Genomic DNA, 23,528 nt, shown 5'->3' with positions numbered 1-23,528 from the left:
CTTTTTAGATAGCTTCCCTACTTCCCTTTAGTTAAAACAAGAAGGTAGAGAGAGATGGAATGAGAGGAATCCTCTTCTTCCACAGCTCTGGGATAAGCTCTGGTACCCCCTCTCCCCTAGGAAAGTTGGCTTTTGTTATAGAGAAGACCATGGACATATTTCACGAGGATTATTCTTCCCCTCTCTCTAACAAGACTGTAGGCTTAACAGATCTTCACCAATCACAAGAACTGGTGAGGTTCTTAGAGATAAAGACCATGAAAATATGGGGGTTCCATGTAAGATTGAGACCCCAAAGTTTCTGTTTCTCAGGCTAGTGTACACTCCGACTCTAGCAATTTACTAAAATTGCTATACAAGTGTGCTTACCAGTTTATGCCTCCAATGGCTTCTCTAGGTAAACAGACCTCCTCTGTGACTTTCTAATTTGTCTGTCTCTACAGATATGAGGGTAGCAGTTAATCCTGTAAACTCAGTTTTCTGATGGGTCTAAGAAAGTCATTGATTTTCAGTTTGTTCAGCTTTTTCCTTGATATAAAGGTAGGAATGATGAATTCCAGACTGTATATGTTGGAGCTAAAATGGAAAGTAACACCTTTCATTTTGAAAACTCATACCCATCAGTTCTGAGAATTTTCATATATTTGACAAGTTTTAATCTTCTATTTCTCTTTTCCTGGAATTTCTGTTAAACGCTAAGCCTCTTAAATTGATTTTCTAATTTTCCTGTAGTTTTTCTCCTGTGTTCTCCTTCTCCCTGTGATGGGTTGAATGGTGGCCTCCCAAAAGTTATGTCCATATGGTAACTCCCAGAACCTATGAATATGAACTCATTTGAAAAAAGGTTCTTTACAGAAGTAATTAAGTTAAATATTTCAAATCATGATCACCCTGCATTATCCACGTAGACCCTAAATTAAATGACAAGTGTCCTTACAAGAGACACACAAAGGAGATATGCTGGGAGAAGAGGAGGCCATGTGAAAATGGAAGCAGAAGTTAGAATGTAGTCACAAGTCAAGGAATGCCTGTAGCCACCAGAAGCTGGACAAGGCATTGAAGGATTTGTCCTCAGAGGCTTCAGTGAGAATATGACTCTGCTGACACATTGATTTCAGATTTCTAGCCTCCAGAACTGTAAGAGAATAAATTTTTTTAAGAGACCAACAGAAAACTACTAGAGCTAATCAGTGAATTTAGTAAAGTTGCAGGATACAAAATTCATACACAGAAATCTCTTGCATTCCTATACACTAACAACAAAAGATCAGAAAGAGAAATTAAGGAAACAATCCCATTTACCATTGTAACAAAAAGAATGAAATACCTAGGAATAAGACTATCTAAGGAGGCAAAAGACTGGCACACAGAAAACTATAAGATACTGATGAAAGAAATCAAAGACGACACAAACCGATGGAGAGATATACCATGTTCTTGGATTGGAAGAATCAATATTGTGAAATTTTTTGTTATTTTAAGCCACGAACTTTGTGGTAATTTGTCTTAACAGTCCTAGGAAACTAATATAGTGCCCATTGTTCCATGCTTAATAATAGTTACTCAATGTCATCTTCCAACTCTTCTGTTTGCTTTTAAATTTCTGCTCTTTTATTTTTAACATTTATGGTATTATTATTCCCTATTTGTCCTTTCTACATAACATTTAGTTCTTTTTGCTTGTACTAATTATCTTATTTTTGAGGTTATCTTCCATTCTTTTCACTGACACTATTTTCACCAACTTATTTCTATTTTATTGGTTCGTTTCTCTCTTTCTTCTCAAAAGCTTTACTCAGACATTGGGTATGACCTGGCTATAAATTCATAGTTTATAGTAGCTTTCTAAAAAGCTGATTGGAAGGTCTGTGTTTGTTGATGGTGGTTCTGACTGTTGGGTGACCAGGTGGTCATTTCATTGGAGAATTCTGAATGTCAGTGTGTGGGATGTTTTCTTTTGGACTAATCAATTTCTCCAGAGAAGAATTGTGCAATCTTCTGCCTAGAGATATATACCTCAAAGCCAGTGTTCTGTGAGTTGAACAAAAGCAGGGAGATGGATGTTGCACTGGTCATTATATGGATTGTTAGTCAATTCCTGAATGTCAGTGAACCACAGCATCCTTTCCTCCAATGAATGACCTTCATCTGACTCCAAGGACGCTCTACCTATTACTCTCCAGGGAATAAACCTTTCCTCTCTGGTATGTAGAGAGGAGGACTATTTGCCTGACTGAAGTGAAGGAGGATATCTCCGGTAATGTGATAGCTCTCTGGTGACTTTACAGTCTTTCAGAAATTCTTTTTTTTTTTTTTAGCACACTTCTCAGACATTCCTTACTAATTTCAAAATGCTACCATATCTAAGACCTTTCCAGAATACTGTATGTGATTACACTTCATGTTTGTTAGAATTATTCCTCTGTTGACTTATATTTCAACTTTCTACTTTCTGTTAAATCATTTTGCACTCTTCCATCTGCTTCCCATTTATCCCAAACTGTTTAAATTGCTCAGTTGCTATGGTCTACTCTCTCATTCCATTATCTATTTAGGATTTAATAGACAGCATTTATTAAAATTGATTCGTTCCTTTCTACTATCCCATTAACACAGTAGTAGAGATAAATGTGTGTGTTCAAGCTGCCATAAAATATCTAGATATACAATGTGTGGTAGACAAGATAACGCCTACCCCTCCAAGGATGTCAACCCCTCCAAAGATGTCAATGTCCTAATCCCTAGACCTGTGAATATGTTGTATTACATAGAAAGAAGGAATTTTTCAGATATGATTTAGTTAAAGGTCTTAATATGGGAAAATAAGCCTGAGTTTTGCAGGTGAAATGAATGAAATTATGTGTTCTTATAAGGGGGAGGCAGGAGTGTCAGAGTCAGAGGAAACGTGCTGATGGGAACAGAGATGTGTGTGTATGTGTGTATAAGAGAGAGAGAGAGAGCAGTGCTGCTTCTGGCTTTGCAATTGGAGTAAGGAAACGCAGCCAAGCAATACAGGTAGCTTCTAGAAGCTGGAAAAAGCAAGAAAAATAGATCCTCCCTTAGAGCCTCCAGAAGAAATGTAGCTCAGCTTGATTTTAATACTGTAAGACCCATTTCCAACTTCAGACTTCCATAACTGTAAGATAATAAAGTTAGTTGTTTTAAGCTGCCAAGTCTGTGGTCATTTGTGTACATGAGAAACAAGAAACCGATATATTAAGTTTTTAAAAAACCTTAATAAAAGAGTATGTGCAACAACATAATTCTGTATTTGCCTAAAAATCTATACACCCCAAATATACATATGTACCTACAAATATATATATATATATATATATATATATGTATATACTACACACATACACAATGGGAAAGAAGATAAAAATTATATTCACCAAAATATTAATAATGGACAAAACTGAGTTTATGCAGGATAGCACAGGATTTTAACTTTATTCTTGTTACTTCTCCATAATTTTTAAATAGCCAAAACTGAACAAAGATTAGTTTTTCAATTGAAATCTAATTTTAAGAAGTCAAGGATTTTACGTTAAAGCATTAACGGTATTCCTTGCTATGGAGATAGGGCCTTTTATGTCAACAATGCATGTTTCTTAATTTTACAGTCTGGAGAACAACTATACAAGCATTAGGATGAATATTTTGAACACAGAAAACTCAAGGACTCGTACAAAGAAAAGAACTTTAGGGGAGTCCTAGTAAAACACATTTGACATAAAGCACCAAGGCCTACGTGTAGTCAATGCATAATAAAATCCTCAGGACAGTTTCCTAATGCAAGGGAAAGCTAGCAAATAATGTGCTTCAGTGCCTCCATTTTCCCACTCTGCTCCCATGGCATCAATATGATCCAAGACATTCATAATAGATCTTGGTCCTGATTAGTCCAGGCTACACATTAGAATATTTTTCAACATATTGCTCTGGGCAGCCATTAACAACCATTTGGAATTTGCAAATGAGATAACGCTTAAGTGTCATGCTAGTTCTAGAATAAAAGTCCGATAAGTTCTTGAGATCAAATCTGGCAAATATTCTCTCCAGTGCCCTGCCTCAATGCCCAGGTCTTATTGAAATTTCCTCCATGCATCTCCCTACTCGCAAAAGTACTTGAGCTGGGAAGTGTTTCCATGTCTTCTAATTTCTCTGGTTCTTACTACTTCACTTTATATCTGTCCAGAACTTCTCAACTGGTGTAAACATGTTCATGTGTGCTTTCTGTGTGCCCTGCTCCCCCACCTGAGTTTTCCATTTTAGGTGAGGATTGAGGTTCACTGAGATTAAGTAACTTGCCTGCAGTCAGACAGGCGATGAAATTTGGGCTCAAGATTTGATCCAGACGGTTTAGCTTTAAGCATGTAGAAAAAAATTAAAGAAAAAAGATAGGATGGATGTGAATTGTGGGAAAGCTCCAGGAGATTAAACCCCAAATGATAAAGTTTTGAGGTAAAAGGATATCTTTTATCACAACCAGTTTTGTGTAGATCTCTGAAGGCACACATCATAGACCACTGATTACTCCACCAGTGTCTGGAAAGAAGTGGGAAAATTCTATGATCTCTATCTGGGAGTCTGTACTCCCAGGTTGGTAACTGGGCATTCAACTCTGCCCTAGCATACGCGACTTCAAGACAACATGACAATCATTGGAGAAGAGTATCTAGCTTATAGGGGCAAAAAAGTCATTGCTTTCCCTTTCATAGGAAATTTTCAACTGAAAATTTCGGAGTCACAAGAATTCCGAAGTTTTGAAATCTGTTCTTCCTTGTCTGACAGTTCCTGGAAAAGTTCGACTCTGCAGCAAGAGATTTTCTTCATGAATAGCATAAGTTGAGAACAAAACACATTTCTTGGCTTTGTTGTTTTGTGCGTATATTAGAATTTGGGGCTAGAATTGAACAATGGCAGTATCCCTGCCAGATTTCTTCCTCATGACGATCATTTCTCTGGTAGTGAAAGAAACTCAAATCTCTGGTATGCCTTGTGCCATGAAACTTGTCATTTCCATTTCTAAAGGGTTTATTACAGAGACTCAGACTTAAACAATTTGTTAAGATTTCAAGCAAACTAGGGGGAAAGAAACAAAATCAAACCTGCCCTGAAACAAATTTGAATAAATAACACATGGATAATGCAGTATCAAATTGGATGACAAAAGATGCCTCCAGTATCCCAATACAAGAGGTCTAAACCAAAGGAAAGAGGATTACAAAGTCTGCAAGCTGGGTAAGATGATGTTGTGGACTGAAACTATAGCCAGGTTTAAGATCTCAGCATATTCCTATCTTCACTCAAATTCTTGGTGTGCAATTTGCTTACAGTGACTCATGCCCAAATCCATCATTTTTTCTTGATACCTCTTTCACACATACCTCACATCTAATTCTTTGTTGTATCCTGTCGGCTATAATTAAAATACATCCAGACTTTGAATACGTCTAGCCAGCTCCTTTCACCTCTTGCATTACATTATGTCACGACTCCACTTAAAAATCCTGCAATGCCTTTGCCTCTTATTCAGCATAAGAGCTGAAGTGCTACCATGGCCTGCAGGATCCTTGCACTTGTTTCCTCTGCTCACTCATTCATTCAAATCTCTGCTTAAATATTATGCTATGAGAACAACCTCCTAAAGCATACCACCAAAACTACCACAAACACGGTCTGAGCTCTTCATTCTCTATCCCCATCTGTGGTCTCACATTTCTCTGTTGTGCTCATTGCTACCCAAAATGTGTTCATTTCTTTGTTTGTTTTTTGTCCCACCCACTAGAATACAAGCACCCCAAGAATGGTGCTTGTTCTGTTCACTGCTCTAGTCACAGCCTTTGTGAATGCTCAGAAAACATTTGTTGAAGAAAAGCAGGATGGGGAGAAGGAAATAGACTTGTAAAAATTCTATTCATTTTGACATAAGAAAGGATATTTATCAGTACCCTAGTGATTTTATCAATGCTTTTCTCCAGTCTTAAAAATAGTATTTATATAGTGTTTATAGGGATATTTGGTTTCAAATCCTGCTGGCTAGCTCTTAGTTATGACATCATGAGCAAATTACTTTCTTTCACAAAGTCTTCTTTACTATTTTTTAAAATTATAATAATATTTTATAAGATACCCTTAGAATTATAGGGAATAGCATATGTTATGGTGCCTAGGAGAATGTCCAACACATAGCAGGCATTGCAAAGATTATTTGTGCTTTCTTATTTAAATGTGACATTTCTCTCCCAGTTTTAAATGGTAGGGAAGCAGTCACCTTTTTTCTCAAACTTCCAGGTTTACTTGGCAAGACTAAAGTCGTTGTGTTTACAAAGGCAGGAGCTAGAGGAAAGGAAAGAACGGAAAACAAAAAGGTAATGGAAAAGTAGTCTCTGTCTTCCCACTTTTAAATAAGACTTGTCCCCATCAAATATATTAAATGGATAAAATTTCTTGTGTACCTTTCTGATTTCTATTACCTCTTGCATCATCTGTCTCTGGCCATTATAGGACCTTTGTCCTGTGAGCTAGCTGATAATCTCTTAGGTGTTATTCTTCCATGATATACTTACCTTTCAGCAGAAGACTCTTGGACTTGGAGACTAATATGTCTCCATACTCCAGAAGAAAGGGCCTGAAATGGGTCTGTGTCACACTGTACACTTTGGATCCCCTTCGGGCACTGTATGGGAGCAAAGCTGTCTGCTCAGTACTCTTCAATTTTTGCCATGGGGATGCTTACTTGGGGAAAAAGGAATTCTCTTCTCTTTAAGGCAAATACTGCATTCTGTGTAGCTTTGAATGACAATTCTTTCCGATTATAATAAGCAGCTCACCCTGGAATGATGAGGAGGCAGTCTTATTTGTAGCAGTGGTGTCACATGATCAGGAAGGTGATGTCACATTTGTCAGGTGTTTTTCATTTTTTTTCCCATTTCCCATCACCAATAAGGACACTCCCATTTGCCTTCGCTCTGGGGCATTTGAAGCCACTCTGTCTACACACATAGGTATCCCTAATCATAAATCTCACTCATGCTAAACTAAGTGCTTCAGGGATTCTCTCCTTGTTCTTTGTTTCATGTTTGACAGTTTCTTACAGAAGGAGGCTTGGAACATTCCTGGAGATGTGTTATAAATTATTAAAATTGAAAAAGCCCCCTTTCCCTTCTTTGGTGTGTGTGTGTGTGTGTGTGTGTGTGTGTGTGTGTGTGTAGTTTTCCCTCAAAGCTTAGGATCTAACATTCACTGAATGCCTTCAATCTTAATGGTGCTTTTTTTCTGTCATTGGATGAGATGGGTTTTTTCTCTTATGATTATTATTTTGGAAAGTAGGTGTTATTCCTTTAGAAGAAAAGAAAGAAAGGCAAATCAAATCAAACACAAGCCTCTGGGCTCTGTTATGGCATTAGGCTTTATGTCCCAGAGCAGGTCATAGCGTACCTTTGATATATGAAAACTTTTCATTCCCAGGTACATTTCATTTATTGAAATGCTGTTTGAGAGCAACTTTATTAAAGATGCAAGACACTGGTATAATGCCGCTTTATTTTGTGTCACTGCGTTCATATAAAATCCTTTCTCCAAACACTTTGGAGAATTAAATAATACAAGACAGGAGAGAGTGTTCTGTATAAATTATACAACACTATGGCATAAGGAATAATTCAAAGAATCAGAAACCAATAACTCTCAGAGAAGTTGAAAGAAAGAGATTTTCAGATTTTTGTTTAATCCAAAGAAGGGTTTTTATTATGAAGAGCAGTTGAAATAGTGAGGAAAAATTGAATTCCCGGTAGAGCATGGGGGTCGATGTTTGACTACTCCAAATGCAACCTTCTCATTGCTTCACTTCTACTAAATCTCTTTCTAAGTTGCCCCCAGTGCTTTTATTTTGTGAAGAACCTATGAGTAATATTAACACTTATAAATTACCTATTACAACTTAATTTGCTTGAAAATCCTAAAGTTTATTATCACACATAAGGGTGAAAATCACATACACACTGCTATATTCAAAACAGATAATCAAAAAGGACCTACTGTATAGCACAGGGAACTCTGCTCAATGTTATGTGGCAGCCTGGATGGGAGGGGAGTTTGGGGGAGAATGGATACATGTTTATGTATGGCTGAGTTGCTTTGCTGTGCACCTGAAACTATCACAACATTGTTAATTGGCTGTACTCCAATATAAAATAAAAGTTAAAAAGAAAAAAAGGTGAGAATCACAGAGGTAAAACGATCCATACACGTGATCAAACAGCTACCAAATAGTGGATTCTTGAGTCAAACCATGTCTCATTGAATCCAAAGCCTGGTGCTTGCTACCATCCCTGTGGCGTTAGCAAGAACTGGAATTAACAAGCCACATCTCTCACTGAGCATATTCCTGTAGTTTTCTAACAAGGCTAGGCAGTCAAGCACTCTCAGTCTTTGTTCTGACATGACTCAAGAGCCTTAATTAATTTAAAAAAGTAGCTAGAATGAATGAACCTCTAGGAGAGGGCCCAATAAACAATTTTCATTGTCCTAAAGAGCCTTCCCTTTCCGTGCTCTTATAACGACAATTGGGGCGAGTTGGGCAATAGACCATTTATCAGGTGTACTGAGGTGACATCATCTTCCATCTCATGACCTGGAATGAAGGTAATAAGTATATACTCATTCTTTTCTTCCTTGGTAGCAGGAGCCCTGATTTTGTTCTGGGAGAGAATATGCTCGCTTTCAAGTGATGGATTAGTCTAAGCCAATCATGAAAATTCTGGTTTGCAGTTTCTCAGCGTCTCTTGCCCTGAGGAGGGGGCATAAGTCACAGTCCTAGCCAGTGAGACTGAAGTGAAATCTGCAAGCACTACTGTCCTTTCTCCCTCCCTTTTTTTTTTTTTTTACTCTAAGTGTGGCTGTGATGACTAGAGCTACAGCACTCATTTTGCAGGCACAATGCATCCAGCATAAGAAAGAAGGAGACCATGATAAGAACCAAAGACAAGAAAGGATCTAGGTATCAAAAACATACTTGAGTGGCTGCCTACCTCTAACTATTTGATACATGGAAAAAAAAACCCACAACTTTTATTTGTTGCAGCCACTGTTAATTTGGTGGTGGTTGTTACTTACAATTGAACTCAATCCTAACAGATACACATAGACAATCTCAGCAGATACATGGATTTACATGGGGAGGGAGATCAGGGTTGCATTTTAGAGAGATAAATGCAAGCCTAAGGAGTAATGGAATAATCTCGTCTGTGATTATAGTTTTGAACCAGGTTACACTTCCCCATGACATCTAAACTGTAGATGTGACTACCAAGGTTAACAAGGTCTTGCATTTCTAAAGGCCAACTGACTAAGCAGCCATAAGTATCACTCATCTATCGCATGTAATTAGTGCCGTATTTCCTTAACCACATGTGGTTGGGTACACATATTGGTATGCACTTTTGCATGCAGCTTTGTGTTAATATTATAGGCCAAGAACTAGGCTACACATAAGTAAACGTGGATTCTGCCTCTAGAAACTCCACTTACTAGATGGATATATCAATGAATGTAGGCTTGACTGTGCTGCAATAAAAACAACACTGAAATTAAAATAAATAATCCCTGAGTCTAAGTGGCTTAAATGAGTGAAAGGCTTATCATATGTTCACACCACCTGTCCATCCTGGGGCATCTAGGAAGCTTTGTTCTATGTTGTCCTGACTCAGGGACCTAGGCTGGAGGGAGCTCCATCTCCCTGCTTCTATATTTTCCCTGATAGGAAAGTGGATAAGGTAACTTACACATGATTCTTTTTTTAATTGAAGTATAGTTGATTTACAATGATTTGTTAATTTCTGCTGTACAGCAAAGTGATTCAGTTATACATATATATACATTCTTTTTTTATATTCTCTTCCATTATGGTTTATCGTAGGATTGAGTATGGTTCCCTATGCTATACAGTAGGACCTTGTTTATCCATTCCATATATAATAGCTTACATCTGCTAACCCCAACCTCCAACTCCATCCCTCCCCCACCCTCCCCACTTGGCAACCACAGGTCTGTTCTCTGTGTCTGCGAGTCTGTCTCCATTTTATAGATAAGTTCATTTGTGTCACATTTTAGTTTCCACATATAAGTAATATCATATGGTATTTGTCTTTCTCTTTCTGATTTACTTCACTTAGTGCAGTAGTCTCTAGTTCCATCCATGTTGCTGCAAATGACATTATTTCATTCTTTTTTTATGACTGAGTAGTATTCCATTGTATATATGTACCACATCTTCTTTATCCATTCATCTGTTGATGGACACTTAGGTTGTTTCCATGTCTTGGCTATTGTGAAAAGTGCTGCTATGAACATAAGGGTGAATGTATCGTTTTGAATCATAGTTTTGTTCAGATAAATGCCCAGGAGTTGGATTGCTGGATCATATGGCAACTGTATTTTTCGTTTTTTGAGGAACTTCCATACTGTTTTTCCATAGCGACTGCACCAACCTACATTCCCACCAACAGTGTAGGAGGGTTCCCTTTTTTCCACACCCTTTCCAGCATTTGTTATTAGTTGACTTTTTAATGATGGCCATTCTGACAGGTGTGAGGTGGTGCCTCATTGTACTTTTGATTTGCATTTCTCTAATAATTAGTGATATTGGGCATCTTTTTGTGTGCTTTTTAGCCACCTGTATGTCTTCCTTGGAGAAATGCCTATTTAGTTCTTCTTCCCATTTTTCTGTTGGGTTGCTTGTTTTTTTGTTGTTGAGTTGTATGAGTTGTTTGTATATTTTGGAGATTAATCACTTGTCAGTCGCATCATTGGCAAATATTTTCTCCCATTCCGTAGGTTGATCTTTTCATTTTGTTTATGGTTATCTTTGCTGTACAAAAACCTGTACATTCCATTAGGTCCCATCTGTTTATTTTTTGCTTTCATTTCTATTACTTTGGGAGACTGACCTAAGAAAACATTGGTATGGTTTATGTCAGAGAATGTTTTGCCTATATTCTCTTCTAGGAGTTTTATGGTGTCATGTCTTATGTTTAAGTCTTTAAGCCATTTTGGGTTTATTTTTGTGTATGGTGTGAGGGCGTATTCTAACTTCATTGATTTACATGTGACCGTCCAACTTTTCCAACACCCCTTGCTGAAGAGACTGCCTTTTTCCCATTGTATATTTTTGCTTCTTTGGGGAAGATTTATTGACTGTAGGTGTGTGGGTTTATTTCTGGGCTCTCTATTCTGTTCCATTGATCCATATGTCTGTTTTTGTGCCAGTACCACCCCATTTTGATTACTGTAGCTTTGTAGTATTGCCTGAAGTCTGGGAGGGTTATGACTCCTGCTTTGTTCTTTTCCCTCAGGTTTGCTTTGGCAATTCTGGGTCTCTTATGGTTCCATATTAATTTTAGAATTATTTGTTTTTGTTCAACTTACACATGATTCTTAAAGCTTCTGACAGAAAGTAACATATATTATTTTCTCACACAGTGACTCTAAATATGCCATTTCCCTTCTCCAGAGACTTATTTTCTTCATTTTAAGCAAAAATGTATTTCTAATGCTTCCTTGACTGCTCTAAACATACATAATCCTGAACATAGATTAGTTTGACTTTTCACCCTTCATTCACTAAGCTTTGGGACTGAACTAAGCAGATGTTTGCCATCAAGGAGACAGAGCCTGAATTACTTTCTTTATCCTTAGCTCTCGGTAGTTGAAAAGAGCTTGGTAGCTACCAGAAGAGCATGAGTTATGGACATCAGTGCCTTCTCTATTGCAACAAAGTAGTGTAATACAGTATTTCTGCCTAAACTCAGTGTCTCTGGCTTCCTATTATATGAAGGCAACAAAGCAATAATTTCTTGGACTCCCAGTACACCCTCTGCAGATCTCTAGTTGGCAAACTGTGCTCTTTAACCATGCTGGGTAAATAGCACCAGGTGTGACTGATGGGAACAAAGTGACTGTACTGTATACTCAATGTGCGGGCCTGATTTGTCCTGGCTGTACAGACTTCATGGAGACTTTTCCTACAATGCTCAGTAGGCATTCTGTCTCCTAAGGGCCACCTGCAGCTGCCATCATCTTTGCCTAAACTCCTGCCACTTTGTAAGGAGAGAAAGCCCTGTCTCATATTGATATTGCATAGCACCATTGGTCAGAGAATCTAGCGATCACTTCTGAGCGTTTCCATAGTTCTGTGTGAGTCTTCAGAAGCTTCTATGGATTTCTCAGGCAAAATCACACTGCCCTTCCGGCACACAAGTGACTTGCCTAAGATGAGTGTACAAGTCACTTTGTTGCTAAAGTTTCACACTGAGGACACATGTCACAGACTTCAGGCCAACTTCTCAGTTGCCAAGACGGAAGCAAGAATTCTGAAGTAGCAACTTCACCTGGACCAAACTTTATTACCAGAGTGACTTGATTATTTTCCATTTATTCCCTTAGGGAAAATAAAATCACCATCCACATGTCTACAGGGCATGGGATAACAACTTGGCCTTGCCATTTTTAGGTCAGAATTATTCAGTTGTTTTGTCTGTTTGAGAGTTTAAGCAAAGCCCAGAATGATTCTATCTCCATACCTTTTTTTTAAAGCGCTAATCCTTGCCTTTTCTCCTCACTTAAACATAAGGGTTACTTTCAAATGTGAATGACAAAGCTGCTAAAATGGTGATGGACAGTTCTGTCAAAGCTGATCAAACAATTTTCCTGTATTATTAGCTGACAAATCACTGAACACTTGGAATGCGATTTGTATTATGTAGAGTTTTATTTGTTTCAATTTACAACGAATTGAGTTTTTTAGATGGAAAATGAAAGCAAGAATTATTTTATTTTGAGAGCACCATGCTGAGAACAGGAAGGAAAAGAGTCTCACCCAGTCTTTAGTTTTTGCTGTAGGCTCCTTGGAGAATGACAGTTCTTTCTTCACATGTTACTGAGAAGATCTGTGTTATAAATTAAGAATGAAAGAATTAAATTCCTGATGGGTGAGACCCCAGGAGGAGATCAATGCGGGTAAAGAAAGACATAAAGTTATAAACTAACCTTAGCCAACAACGCCTCTTGCTCTACTCTTTGTGTTACCTCCAATTGAATAGTTCTTTATATATTTTTCCCCCTTGTTCATCCCTTAGAATTCTTGTCCCTAGTGTTCCATTTTAAGCATCCCGATTTCCCATGTGATGTAGTCTTCCTGGATAATATGTTCCTTTTCATTTTGAGATTCTTGAGGAGCATACAAATAGAGTTCATGTTTAACATATTCAGAACTGAATGTACCTTACTTTGCATATTCCTATTCTCTTTCCTGTTTCAGAGAAAGTTACCGTCATCTTTTAAAAAGTGCATACCAGAAACCCAAAGAAATATCTTCAATTAAATATGAAAAGTGAGGGGAAAAGTAGATTCAGCCTACAAATTTCTAAATGCTTTATTTAACCTTAAAATCCTTTTTTGTCCTCTCCTCACCTCCTCAATAGTAATAGCCTTGCCTTAGTTCAAACTCCATCCTGTTTCCTAAATCACTCCCAACTGTCTTTACTTCCAGTCATCACCATTTAAAAGCCATAATTCTCACCACAGCATTTGTGCACACTAGAAAACAGAAATCTGTTCATGTCACTTCCCTGCATAAAAGTGTTCTTTGTCTTGCCAATGCTTTTGGGACTAAGTTTACATTCAATTATGTATCATATAAGAGGAATTTATAGTAAATAAAAGCATGGTTCATTCCTTCATGGAGAGTAGAAGCCAGCTGGAGGAAAAATAAACAAGAAGATCAATTGTTGCATCCCAGTGTGATGAGTATGCTGATAAAGATATCCATTCATTCTATGAGAGTATAGCAAAGAGATTGCTAAGTCAGACTAGAAGTCAGGAAGGATGATTGGAGGAGGGAATGCTTGAACTGAGTTCTATAAAATGAGTAGGATGGTAATAAACCAATGGATAATAGGCAAAAGGCTTACAATATTTGGTATATGGTAGGTGTTTGCCAAGAAAAAAATGTATGTAGACTAAAATATGTATGTATGTATGAATGAATAATTTTGCACTATATCATGGACATTTATTTGACCTGATTAGGTCATTTCTTAAACACTTATGAGGTGTGACTACTCTAGATCTCTTCTCTAAAAGGGGAGAGTTAGAGTCAATGATTGTTCTATCATTGAAATGTTAGACTCTCAAAAGAGTAAATATTAGCACAAGGACCAGACATTTATTTGCAGGTAGAGATGGGCAAACTGTGTATGGATAATTGAAACAATCTGTAAGAATTCTAATAATGTAATTAGAGGTTCCCTCTTAAGCAATGAAAGTCTGGAATTATAGTTGTTCCAAACCATATATCAACTCTCTGTCATTTACAGGAAGTAATTTCAGAGCTCTCCAGCCCATGTCTCATTATCAGACATAGCCCAGGGTGACAGGCTCCCCTTCTGTTGTCTTAGGATAGTTCATCGTTCTTCTGGTAGATGTATATTATCTGTGACATTCTGAATATTTGATTTCTCAACTCAGATCTTCAGTTTTTTATGGGTAGAACGTGAAGAACCTAAGAGCTCAAAAACTTATGTGGATTTCCCAGAATTAAAAGTGGACTTTGGTATCATATATAAAATATACGGTCCTGATAATATTTCATTCATCTTTCCTCATCAGCTACCTATAGCCTTTATATGAGGTAGGTGTTATTGGTGTTATTTTTGGTAAGGGGCTGAAATCAGAAGAAATGGAGAGATGCTGGGCAGGGAGAAGAAATTTCTTGTGAGCTCCATAAGTTTTAGACAAAAGTAAACCCCTGTGAGACTATATTATGTCCCTATCTACCTCACTGGCTGCACAGGTGAAGATAAAATTTCCCAGGTGGCGGATTAGACTGTATAAATTACCATAGGACTCTAATGGGCCAGATGACTCAAAAGGAAGTCAGTAATATAAGATTCTATTTGATCTGTTATAAGAAGGATGTTTTGCTTCCTTATTAATATATCTGCCTCCTTTTAAAGCTCTTCTAGAACTATCTAGCAGGCAATAGTGATCTCATCTCTGGTCTTCCCAGAAGCAAGTAAACTCCCCCATGTCTCCCCAGATCAACTGTTGTCTATTAAATGCATCTACTGTCTCTGAAATGATCACACCACTTATAAAGTATGTTCCACACTGAAGCAAAACTTAGGAAAAACACATGAGCTGCCTATTTCTGCTCCGTTCTCCTGCCTGGGTGACTGGTTACCATGTCTTAGTTTCTCAATTTATGTGCCAATTTATAAACTACTCACTCTAGAAGACAGTAAAGTTTGACCAGGTAATATTTGTAAAGGGCACCTAGTATCCAAAATGAAAAAATAAAAATCAAGTTTAGTGTTCCAGATTTTGATGAAGAACAGAAAAAAAAATCATTCTGTGTCTGTTCATTATTAAAAACAATGACAGCCATAAATAAATGCTGAGTAATATTTCCTAGCCATATAGCTGTTTCTTCCCAAAGGAAACCAAAGGACTTGACAAGTATATCAAAATAAAATACTGGATATATGGGAGAGAGGGGGAAAAAAAAAAAGAGAGAATCCTAGTGATGTTGACTGGCTTTATCATTTTTGTTGTCTTTTTATAACCCAAGAAAATGACATTTCTCATTAAAATGCCATATTTCATTTTGCTGGAACATAATGTGAACTCAGTTCTTCCAGTATTTTGTTTTAAATAAAAAGCCATGAAAATTTAAGACTTACTGCCAACTTGCTTTGATTTTTCAATCATTCAAGATATATCCTTAATGTTATTTATTTTACCACATTTAGAAATGTAGCTCTATGCCTCCCTTAAAATGCAATTAACAAAGAAAGCACATCACCCCTTCTATTGAAGTCTTAAAGTGGATCCAAAATCAATTCTACATGCTTCTTTTCTTTTCCATTTAACATTCCTTGTCATTCATAGAACTATCAGCTTCATGAAGTGAAAGGCCATGTACATTATTATTTTCTGTAACTGAGCTAAAGCTGTTTTGTTGGTAAAAATGAGTCTGTGTCTGATACAGGCATGATACTTCTCAGGACATCATGATATGGTACAAATGAGCACCCTCTATGTGCTACCCTTCTCACTCAGTGAAAAGCCCAAATCCTGACTGTCACCTTCAGGGTGGTATATGCCCTGGCTCTCTTGTGCATGTCTGCTCCTTTCTCTATTTTCCCCTTTCCTCACCTCGCTGCTTCTTGTGGAGGGACGCATCTATATCAAGAAAAATGATCTAGGCGCCCTACCACTCTGTTTCTCTCAAATCACTTACTTATCACCTGTGTCATCTGAAAATTGTCACCTGTGAAATGGGGCTATCTATAACACCAACCTCATAAAGTTTTGTGAGGATTGCATAATATATTAAATGTAAAATACCTGAACTAATGCCTGGGATGTGGTAAGTTCCCAGTAGATGTTAATTATCATTATTCTTACTATTATTATTTTAATTATCTGCCTAACTGGCCTCTCACCCCACTGGAATCCGAACTCCTCGAGAGCAGAATGCCTCACTTGGCACACCGAAGGCAGTGTGTCATTCTACTGAACACATGGATGCTTTCTAAACGCAGTGGGATCCAAATTTATTCAATAGGTCTTTGTTTCCATTTTGTTGTAGTTTTTGCATTTGTACAAAGAAAAGGATGGTGCTCTTTGATTCTTAAAGACATGACATGCTGCACATACAAGAGTTAGCATTTTAAACCTGAAAGCTGATTAACTACAAAGCCCTCTTCAAAGAGAGCTTAAAGAAGATTCAAGGTAAATATGAGAGGGCAGCCCATTTACTCTTTGAAGAGGGCATGTGGTATATAAGTCATTCTCAGGCTTACCATAGCAGCCATGACTGGACCCAAACATATAAATGAGAGCAATAACAATAATAATACCGTCCCCTTATGTTTGTATAATACTTTTTTTTTTTTTTTTTTTTTTTTTTTTTGCGGTACGCGGGCCTCTCACTGTTGTGGCCTCTCCCGTTGCGGAGCACAGGCTCCGGACACGCAGGCTCAGCGGCCATGGCTCACGGGCCCAGCCGCTCTGTGGCATGTGGGATCTTCCCCGACCGGGGCACAAACCTGTGTCCCCTGCATCAGCAGGCGGACTCTCAACCACTGCGCCACCAGGGAAGCCCTGTATAATACTTTTTAACTTTCAAACTTTATTCACCTTCATTGGCTACCAATTTCATAGGTTTGTTGGGAAGATTTAATAAAATGTACTTTAAAAATCTTGCCCAGAGAGCCTGTTATGTATTAACACTTATTTTAAAAATCTTGCCCAGAGAGCCTGCTATATATTAACACTTAATAAATGTTTCCTTTTGCTCCTTTGAATCTCATTAAAACTATAGGAAGCACATAGTGTCAGATGTAATAGGTACTGTTTTTTCCTTATCTTCACTGCTACCTGCCTAGTCCAAGCCAGCATCACAGTTTGCCTGGACCACACAGTAGCTTCCTATATTCCTATATTCCTGCTTCCTTTATGGCCTCCCTAAAATCCCTCTTCACATAGCAATAACCTACTAAAGACGTAAACGTGAAACTTTCTTGCTTAGAACTGGTTAATGCCTATCCATTGAACTTAGGATAGACTTGAAGCCTATTGCAGCTGTCTTAGAAGACCCTACATGATCTAGCCCTGACTAGACTTCTCAAGTCTCCACTCATAAGCCCACTCCCCACTGCTCACTCTGCTCTAGCCTCTCTGGGCTTCTTTCTGTCCTTCAGTAAGTGCAGTTGGTCTTAGGGTCCTAAGAGTTGCTTTATCCCCTGCATGCAAGGCTCTACTCCCAGCTTTTTACTTGCCTGTCTCTTTTGCGACGTGCAGGTTTCAGCTCAAATGTCACTCTCCCTTTGTGCAGATAAGCTAAAGTAACCCACTCTTCCCATTGCTGTCACAGCACCCTGTTTTCACAGTGGATTCTCAGCAAATATTTGATTTTTCTTTTGCATACATAAGAAAAAATGTAGTCCGGAGAGATGAAATGGCTTGGGCAAGCCTCTGAGTGGTATGCTTGTGTAGAACTCAGGTCTCTAGAGCCCTGAAAAGGAGTTCTCTTTCCGTACTCATGGCATGATGCATTACCTTTCCTAGTACAGTTTCAAGTGCCTAAGATATCTGGGAAAATGTCAGTGCAGCTATCCGGTGATGCACATTTTTGTTCAGGGAATTTCCTCTAAACTTGATGTAAGAATGTCATTGGCCAAACTTTCGGAGTCCCCATCAGAAATGGTATGAACGTACCCAAAAGATACCTGAAATTTTTGCATTAGAAAAATTGTCTGCACTTTTAAAAAGTTAAAAAAAAGTAACCAGGATCAAATAGTGTTAATGGCTGCACACTGTGAATATACTAAAAAGCACTGAATTGTATACTTTAAAGGGACGCATTTTATGGCATGTGTGTTATATCTCAGCAAAGCTATTATTAAAATAAACATGAAGTATAATATTCTCCTAACCCTGCCCTTTAATTTAAATGCAATTAAATAATGTAATTTAATTTATTAATTTATTGGGGTTACTGAAAACTTGTTAAGCTGTGTCTCCTTCTCTATAAACCTGACTCCATTAATTAGGTCTCATGGCTGGGAAAACTTCTTCTTCTTTATGATATTGCTTATTGGAAAATTCTCCCTGGATTTCCTCATTATAAGCCACCGTCGCACCCATTCTACCCTTTGGGGAAACCTTTACATATTTTGCATGTAGTGTCTACTGTTATGTTGCTTTGTTAGGCAGCCACAGAAATTGCAGCGATAGAATTGTGTTTTTTAGATCCCTAAAGGAAAAAGAAGATTCTTATTTACCAGGCAACAGTGATAAGCTAGGGCCTGTCTGAGGACAGAACTCGTTAACAATCTTAAATATGGTACTTTATTTTCAACGGGGGTGTGCTATCCCTGGGTGATATCCAGCATGTTAGATTCTGGGTGACAGTGGTGACTCTACCACAAGGTCCAGACCCTTGCCCTTTCCTGTTTCTGAGGTCTGTAAATCTCTCTTGCCTGGTGTTCTTGTTCTTGTCTGACAAGAAAGAAATTAAGTACCAAATTTGTCTGCAGAATCCTACAATGATCTGGACTTCTTTTTGAATAAGACCTGACTCATGTGAGAAATCGGTAGAGACAGTGGATATTTATTTCCTGCAAGGTCATTGCTCTCGTTGAACGGCATCTATTTTGCTATAATTTTATTCCCTTTCTTACTTAGCTAGGAAAAGGTATCATCATGTAGTTCTCCAAGAGACTGAAACACTTCCTTTCTAGAACGAGCAGATTAACTCAGATCCATTAATCACTTCAATAAACAACAGCTACAATAACTAAAAACACAGTTCTAATTTCAAATGAGATCTTGGTTGCCGTAGAGAAAGCTAAACAATAAAGGTAAACTGTCTAGCTACATTTAATGGCATTTTCCCAATACTAAGCAAACCCTCCACCACCTATACTTCTGCAATACTTGCCAACCATATACACACTCAAAACACAGTACAGGTCATACTTCACCAGAGACTACAACTTCTTTTTATGTGTCTGGATTATCATTTTACCTGCTTGGGCAAAACAGAATCCCTGTGGCCTCCCAAATGCACGTTCCAGGACATAAAACGTAATACATAAAATGTCAAGGCTTTACATGTGAGTGTGATGAAAAAAATACAGAAGCTGCCTTTAAACACGCCACTGCTTAGCAGTCTGCTTTTTGGCAAGTCGCTTACTGTCTTTAGCTTCACAGACTACGTTATTCTCCCAAGTGAGGGATCTTCCACCCAGTAATTGATGGCTCTCTTATGTTGGTTACAGCCGGCTGAGTCTCCAGAGATGCTCCCAATTTTATAACACCAGTATCATATCCAAATCAAAGCCCCATGAAACTGATTGACAAACTTTTGCATTCTAGGTAGGTAGCCTCAGAAACAGAGGGTTACCTAAATAATATCAAATAGGAAAAAATCTATTCATGCTGCCAGATTCTCAGTGAATAGCTTATGACTAAAAAGGAAATCATTTCATTAAGGATTTAGTCAAGAATAAAGGTCTGTTGGGAAGGGAATGACAACTGCAGATTCTCCAGAAACAATAACCAGGAAGACATTTTCCTCTGCCACAGAAAATCTCTTTAGTGGGTTTCTTCTCGGTAAGAGTGATTTGCTTTTGGTTTTCCTGTTCTATCCTTCGAAATCTCTCAGCTCACATACCAGTGGATTCCTCTAATCTCGTTCACCAGTTTCCTTTCCTGCAAAATTAACATTTTGTATTTAAGCATGCCCTTAATGCTCTTCTCTCCTGTTCTTAGCCACAACCCACCTGGAGAGTCTAAAATAACATACACCATATTAACACTGCTCTGCTGAGATTTTGATAACAGACACCTGTGCAGTCTAAGTAGCTCTTGACTTATTTCTTCCAGAATGTATTAATAATTGTGGCCACATTTATTTTCCTCCAGATGTGAATTTCAAATGTCACAAGGGCCAATTTCAGTGCAAACTTGGAAGTGGTTCAAGCTGCTTCCTCTCCTTCACTCTCTCCAACACCATTTTGCTATCTTTCAAGCATAGCGCAGAGTATGCCCATCAATCAGAGAGCTGCTGGGAGTCCCAGGAGCAGACCGCAGGTGGCAAGTTTCACGGCACGTACCTTAAAGTGCACCTTCACGCCAATAAACATGCAGCTATTTAAGCAGCAACGCCACCACGTGCAAATATAACCATATCAATGTGACTGACTTATTCAAATTGGTCCCTGAAGTGTGTGTCACAAAATAAGCAGGCAGGTCTGGAATCCGCTCTGCCATTTTTATCCTTTAGAAACAATTTTTTAATCAACATTTTCAGCCTTGCCAACATTTCCCTTTCTCTAGGTTAATTTAAGATAGCTAGTTAATTTGTGAGGCATTGGAGCTGTCGTTAAGTTACTCTCTGGGCTTTCAAAATCTCTTTGATGCGGCCCACCCCTAACCACTGGGGCCGGCTCTACATTAAACATTTCTTTCATGGGTATTTTTCATTTCCTGGAAGCAGCTTTGTACTTTTCTATTCGCATGAGACCAGATCTGCTTTTGCAGGTTAGCTCACAGCCAGAGCCTCTATTGATTTTGAAAGCTCATAAGGGAAGAAATCCAGAGAAACATCTCAGTAGTTAAACCAAGACACTTCTTCCTTGATTGTGTTGTTTAACCGGCTTCAAGAAGTGCCTTTCACCTTTATTCATCCATTTACTCACATGCCCATGTCACTTGTACCTCCCCCAACCTCCCTACCACACAGACACACAAGGTGCTCTTAATATTATAAAGCAATACACAGCCACATGAACTGAACACCAAACCATATAATAGCAGTAGTCAGGGAGGAAGCAGTTAAAAGCAGCCATAATAAGGGATTAAGAAGAGAATGAATTGCTTTCTTTTTTGAAGGCCTTTACTCCTTTTAGTGCAGCTGGGTTCCATTTACCAAATGACCTCCTCCTGGAAAGAAAAATAACGACCAGGGCCCAGAAGGATAAATTATGTCTTTCATTCAAGAAATGCTAAGAGCCCTGCTTGCCTCACGCTGTACATATAAGAGAAGAGGATGCACGGCATTATAGCTCTACAGCCTTCCTTATTGTTATGATAACAGAATGATTTTTTATAATTTGCTATCCCATTCGCACCCTGGGGAAGAGAGTCGTGAGCTCCAGAAGGGAATTCTCTGCTCTTGCTAAAGCTGCTAAGTGCGGAAAGGGACTTCATTAATATACCAGCGGATGTTACATTCCCCAGGTTTTCTACAGGCTGACCCTTAAAAAGAGATACTTCTCCCATGAAAAAGGAGCATCGTCTGGTAAAGAACATCACCTACATCCATGAAAAGTGGCTAAAAAGAGTTCTAAGGTAAGCAGGGTCAAACTGAATTTATGACAAGCTGTTCAATGGTACCAATTGCAGAATAAGCCTAGAATTAGGGTCGGTTGAATCTTTAAGACACCTTTGTCCTGTTAGAAAGTTTGTACTCTAGGTCAATTATTCTGGGAACCTGGGCCATCCCTCACAGACCACAGTCATCTCTTAGGAATTAACTCAGAACAACAGCTCCCTCACGGGGCCCCTTTAATCCAGCATTGCCCCTCTCCAATCCTGTCTGCCTACTGCAGGCAGAATAGTATTTCCAGGGTGCTCAGCTGATCATGTCAATCTAGGGTGAAAAACCCATCAGAAGGAGGATTCACAAGGGCTGAGGTTAAGGTCCAAATGTTTCATCACTTTATATCAGGGGCTTCCGAATCTTTTTTTACTGGTTTCCCCTTTTATCATTTGCCACCTTATTCCTAACACCCCGGCCAAACTGAGCTTTGTCTGAGGAAGAAAAAAAGGTCCATCTCGTGAAGGATTCAATGCCTGACACAAGCTTCCTTGTATGCTTGGCCTGGTGGTTACCCATTCATCCTTCAGATCTCATTTTAAAAATCACAATTTACAGGAGAGTTGTCCTGATACTCTTGAGATCCCACTGGGTTTGTCTCAGACGTGCCCCTCCCGCAGCCCACTGTACACTTATTTTCATCCCTATCACACTTTAGCCTTATTCTTTTTTGTTTGTTTGCCTTCTCCACTGACTGTAGGTTGGCTTGAGGTAAGGATTGTATCTGTGTTGCTCAAGGACTATATTGTTTGTATGTGTGTGTTTAACTGAAGTGTAATTAATGTACAATATTATGTTCGTTTCAGGTGTTCAACATAATGACTCAACATTAAATATTATGAAATGATCACCAAGGTAAGTCTAGTAACCATCTGTCACCATACAAAATTATTGCAATATTATTGACTGTATTCCTTCTGCTGTATATTACATCCCCGTGACACTTATTTTATAACTGAAAGTTTGTCTCTTAATCCCCTTCACCTATTTCTCCAAACTCCCCACTCCCCTCCCCTCCCCTCCCCTCCGGCAACCACCAGTTTGTTCCCTGTATCTATGAGCCTGCTTCTGTTTTGCTTTGCTTGTTCATTAGTTTTGTCTTTTTAGATTCCACAAATAAGTGAAATCATATGGTATTTGACTTTCTCTGTCTGATATATTTCACTTAGCATATTACCCTCTAGGTCCATGTGTATTGTCACAAATGGCAATATTTCATTCTTTTTTATGGCTAACATTCCATTGTATGTATATACCACATTTTCTTTAACCATTCATTTATCAGTGGACACTTATGTTGTTTCCATATTCTGGTTATTGTACACAATGCTGCAGCGAACATAGGGGTGTGTACATCTTTTCAAATGAGTGCTTTTGTTTTCTTTGGGAAAATACTCAGAACTGGAATTGCTGGATTGTATGGTATTGCAGTGTTGAAGTAACACTGCACATAGTATAAGCACAACCAAACATTCCTGGCAGCAGTTCTGAAATTCTGTTTTTAATTTTTTGAGAAACCTCCACACTGTTTTCCATAGTCTCTGTTCCAATTTATAGTTCTACCAACAGTGCA

The 23,528-nt window shown here is 38.3% G+C and overlaps 1 protein-coding gene across 13 annotated transcripts in view; it reads left to right on the top strand.

The window, feature by feature from the left end:
* The window catches only part of LOC307175250 (uncharacterized protein), a 579,209-nt gene that overhangs the window by 388,438 nt on the left and 167,243 nt on the right, over positions 1-23,528 (top strand). For all 13 annotated transcript variants that reach the window (XM_079900182.1, XM_079900180.1, XM_079900189.1 and 10 more), the window contains 2 exons: positions 21,817-21,927; positions 22,762-22,810. In XM_079900182.1, the coding sequence (XP_079756308.1) occupies positions 21,817-21,903 (87 nt within the window). In that variant the 3' untranslated portion in view covers positions 21,904-21,927; positions 22,762-22,810. The remainder of the gene's footprint in view (positions 1-21,816; positions 21,928-22,761; positions 22,811-23,528) is intronic.

The sequence above is a fragment of the Stenella coeruleoalba genome (assembly GCF_951394435.1).
Source record: "Stenella coeruleoalba genome assembly, chromosome: 16".
Taxonomy (NCBI): domain Eukaryota; kingdom Metazoa; phylum Chordata; class Mammalia; order Artiodactyla; family Delphinidae; genus Stenella; species Stenella coeruleoalba.
This window is presented reverse-complemented; position numbering and strand designations above follow the sequence as displayed.